Raw genomic sequence first — 4,604 nt, forward strand, 5'->3', positions numbered from 1 at the left:
GGTCAGGCATTGGAACAGGCTGCCCAGGGAGGTGGTGGAGTCACCATCACTGGAGGTGTTCAAAAATGTGTAGATGTGGCACTTCAGGACGTGGTTTAGTGGCCATGGTGGTGTTGGGTTGATGGTTGGACTTTGATGATCTTGGAGGTCTTTTCCAACCTTAATGATTCTATGATTCTAGACTATGATTCTATTCTATTCTATGATTCTATGATCACTTGCAGTGATGCCCTCCACGTTACAGGGCTGCAAGCCCAGAAAGCATTTTCAACAACAGATCACCGGTGCCACTGCAGAAACAGAACTCTAAGATTAGATGAGATTCTTCCTTTTCATTTCAGATAAAACACCAGAAAGAACTTTGCTTTGATGCAGCTCCTTGCATCCCTGAGTTGTCCAAGTGCAGGTGAAGGATTAGCAGTGAAGCTGCCATCATCTTAGATTTCTTCCATGCCATCAGAATCAGGTAAATGTTCAAGCACTCTGCACTCCACAGACACCCAGGCTTTTACCCTCAATATGCAAGGATCACATGCCAACCTGTACCTGAAAAACTCATAAATACCTGGGCAGGAGTTTATCACTAAGGCCATCTGGGACATCTCACACCTGTGATTGCAGGGAGACAGAAATGGTGCTTACCTGCGGTGACAGATGCAATCGTAAGAGGAAGGTTTGGACAAATCTCAAAGCCGTAGTGATGGAGGACCAAATCTTTGTATACTGTGACAGTAAATTTGACACGGCTGGCAGGCTGGCCACTGCCATCGCTGGTGCTGTCTGTCACAGACACTCTGCCCCTGTGAGACAAGAACCCAGTGATTAATTAAAATATAGTCAGAAGATACTTTATTGAAGGGGCATAGATCCACACACATACACACACCCCCACTTTCAGTGGGCTGCACCAGTACAGAGTGGCCAGCACTTCTCTGGGTACCCACGGGTGGCCCTGTAATGTTGTCATGGTTTAGCCTCAGCCGGCAACTAAGCCCCACACAGCCGCTCGCTCACTCCCTCCTCCCTCAGTGGGACAGGGGAGAGAATTGGGAAAAAACTCGTGGGTTGAGATAAAAACAGTTTAATAGGACAGCAAGAGAGAAGGAAACAACAATGATAACAACAATAATAATACCAACGAAGGAATGCACAAGAACAAGTGATGCCCAATACAGCAATTGCTCACCACCTGGTGATCGATAGCCCATCCCTGAGCAGTGATTCCCACGCCCCGGCCAACTCCGGTTTATGTACTGGGCATGACATTGTACGGTAAGGAATATCCCTTTGGCCAGCCTGGGTCAGCTGTCCTGGCTGTGCCCCCTCCCAGCTCCCCGTGCACCCCCAGCCTTCTTGCTGGCCAGCCAGCACGAGAAGCTGGGCTGACTAATTACCAACAACCCAAAACATCAGCACGTTATCAACATTTTATCGTCCCAAATCCAAAACACAGCCTCACACTGGCTTCTATGAAGAAAACCAGCTCTATCCTGGCTGAAACCAGGACAACTCTGAAGACCAGCACTGATCCCCCAGGCTCCACAGAAAGCCAAAGACATCAGAGCAGTGGCACCACTTGGCTGTCACCACAACTCTTTCAGCCACCCCAGCCCAGTTGTCACACGGAGGGAGAACTCCAGGTGTGCCCTGCAGCAAGCCCTGACCTCCACAGATCATAGCAATGCTTTTATCCAGCAAAGCAGTGACAGAATGTATGGCACTTTGCTTCTGCCAGGATCCAGTCCATCTTAATTTTGACTCACACACCTTAGAAAAGTAAAGCAGCTGTGGGCCAGCATACCTTGTAAAGGCAAACCAGTCTTGCCCTAAAAACATGGGCCAATGGCAAGTCACAAAGAGAAGTACAACCCCATCTTCAAAAAAAGCACATTTCACATTGAGCAGTATTGTATTTCACAAAACCAGAATGGGTGAAAGCAGGAACATCTGTCCCTGTAAACCAAGGGGATGCTTAAAAACACTGCTTTTTCTAGGGAGTATTGTATGTGTATTTCCCAAGAACAACTGAAACAGTAAGTAAGATCCGCAACCTATGACTGCCCTGTTTGTTGGGAACAAGCTTGTGCTGTCTCTGATCAAATGTGATAAACAGATATTCCTTTCACACAAAACATTTTTACCTGGATGCACCATCCCGAGAGCGATGAAGCCATTTTGCTACCATTTGCTCTATTCTACATGCTTTGCGTGTCCGGATTAAGTTAGTCTCCAAATCTTCCATTTATCTGAAAGTGACAGAAATCACAGGAAAACAGAATGATAAAAGATTGAGGGAATCTTCTAGCCACTGTTTGGAGTTACCAACAGCAATTCAAAATTCTTTTGTAATAAAGAGATCCATTGGCACCTTGGGAAGACCACATGCTTTCACAGAGGATGTTAACATCTGTAACACTTACTATGATTCCTCCTGCCCATCCAGTCTCCCCTGCCTGGTGCTTTGGTTAGTCCATGTTGGCAGTCATAGCGCCTTAGCTTCTCACGGCAGAGAATGACCCAGTAACCTTGTATTGCTTTTTCATGGTTTCTGGATCCAATGATCTCTTTTTGCAACAAGTGAAAGCTGTCATAGCTAGTGATAAGAAAGCTCTTCTATATTTTAGTCTGGAATCTCTGAACTGTGAGTTTGGTAACACCCACCTGTACATTGATCCAAACTAGACATGCTTCTTCCATTGACCATCATTTCAGGGACAAGTACACAGCCTTCATCCTCAGTGGGCCAAACACTTCAGGGCATGACAGTGAGGTTTACAGCCAACTCCTGGATGAGCTGGTGTATTCCCTCCCTGTGACAGTTTTCATCTTGGATTAATACAGCCACAGAAATTCTAGAAAGAGCAGTAATGAAGCAAGAAACTGAGTGGCCAGTGCAAGCTGCTGCACACTGCTGTTTGCACTAGCAAAAGCAGTCTCTAAACCAAGGTCATAAGCTCAAATTTGTCTCTGATAAAACTGTCCCAGTGTACTGATGTCTACTAGTCCTAGAGCTCTGTGAAAATATGTGGTCCCAGAAATCAGTAAAGTAATTGGATCATCCTGGGTCTTTCATTTAAAAGCTCTAGTTCAACAACATGAAAATGGTAGTTAACCCAACCTGCTCCTTGTGCATGTACCCTCTGCTGTTGATATGATGTTTTTAGTCCTACTGAACTGAAGAACTGTGGCATTAGAAGGGTTTGGCTCAGATCTGGTTTATTCATTGTGACTTTAACTACACATAAAAACGTTCCTTCTTTTGAAGATACAAAGGCTAAGTCAGCTTCCAGACCATGATTCCAAACCAGATAATTTGCCACTTTAACATTGTGCCTCCCAAGATACAAAAAGACTGTAGCCACATACTATTTTCATTACCCATTCAAACACTGGAAAGAACTGTGGGCTGCAAGTGAACCAAACACAAAATGAAACAGAAAATATGTCTGCATCTACAAGAAGTCATGAAAAATATAAACTCTTCATATTTCAGTTTTATTTCTGCAAGGAAACAGAATTATTATAGCCACCTTTCACACTGTGTCTTCTGGTCAGCTTGCAAGATTTGTACGTCCTGAGCTCTTCTCTTGTGTCTTCTGCTCAGCAGTAAGTTCTATGCACTGGGGACATTGTCTGTTATGCTGCAACAGTGCACAGGACAGTGGGCTGCTGGTCCACAGCAGGAGCTCTGCTGTAGCAGAAATATTAGTAAGTTAACTTCAGAATAACGAGATATAAAGGAGATGGTTGGAAGCTGACAGAAATGAGGCACAAAACATTTTCTCTCAACAGACACCAGACGTCTTCCCCTCAGCACCCTCCCAAGTCCCAACACTACCCCTAACTCATCTTTTCTAACAAGGATGAGAGGGCAGGACCAACATTTGTTGATCTCTATGGCCCATTTCACTACCTGTCTCTGCAATGGACAGAAAAGAGGGCCATAAAATTCAACCTTTCAGGAGTTCTTTTAGTGAGTGTTCCCTTGGCTGCTCTTTCTTATGCAACACAATTAAAAATTGATCCTTCAGCCACACTGCTCCTATATCTGCCTCTAAGCAGCATCTCTGGACCAAAAATGAGTACCCTTGCATTCAAGTGGTGTTTTCTAAAGGAAACTAGAGCTTGTATGATGGGAAATCTGCTCCCTTTCCAGAGGGCGACTGGGAAGTAACCAGAGAACAAGTAGAAGCATAGCAGTTCTGCAGCCTGAGAGACACACATAGGACATGTCAAACCAAGGCCTGAGCAGTCATTGTCTATGCTTAGCATGTTCCCTTTCAGCCTCAGTATTTCACTGTTTCTGACAGTCAGCCCCATAGACACTGTAACACTCATACAACAGTGTGGCTGCAACCATCTTCTGACTTTGACTTAATCTCTCTTCTCAGTAGCATAAAGTGCTTTGGCTTTCCTACATCCCTTGAAATGCTCTAACAGCCCCCTCTGGAGCCCCAGGGTAAATCCTGCTTGTACCTAGTCCTTCCTCCCAAGAGGCTCTCTGGATGCCTAGAAGTCACTTGCTTCAGCTACTGATGCACTCAGATCAATTGTTCTGTGGTGCCTTCTCATTACCTCCATGTGCAGCTCCACTCTCTACCCTT

General features: G+C 45.1%; 1 protein-coding gene across 1 annotated transcript in view; it reads right to left on the reverse strand.

Annotated features, from left to right (window-relative positions):
* The window catches only part of LOC104618057 (FERM and PDZ domain-containing protein 1-like), a gene marked incomplete at its 3' end in the record, with an annotated part of 21,857 nt that extends 19,615 nt beyond the window's left edge, over positions 1 to 2,242 (reverse strand). Inside the window, exons 1-2 of the mRNA XM_010283564.1 lie at positions 2,142 to 2,242; positions 643 to 800 (exon numbers count right to left, since the gene is read on the reverse strand). Coding sequence (XP_010281866.1) covers positions 643 to 800; positions 2,142 to 2,242 — 259 coding nt within the window. The remainder of the gene's footprint in view (positions 1 to 642; positions 801 to 2,141) is intronic.
* Positions 2,243 to 4,604: the final 2,362 nt, after the last annotated feature.

The sequence above is a fragment of the Phaethon lepturus genome, unplaced genomic scaffold (genome assembly GCF_000687285.1).
Source record: "Phaethon lepturus isolate BGI_N335 unplaced genomic scaffold, ASM68728v1 scaffold14640, whole genome shotgun sequence".
Lineage (NCBI taxonomy): Eukaryota > Metazoa > Chordata > Aves > Phaethontiformes > Phaethontidae > Phaethon > Phaethon lepturus.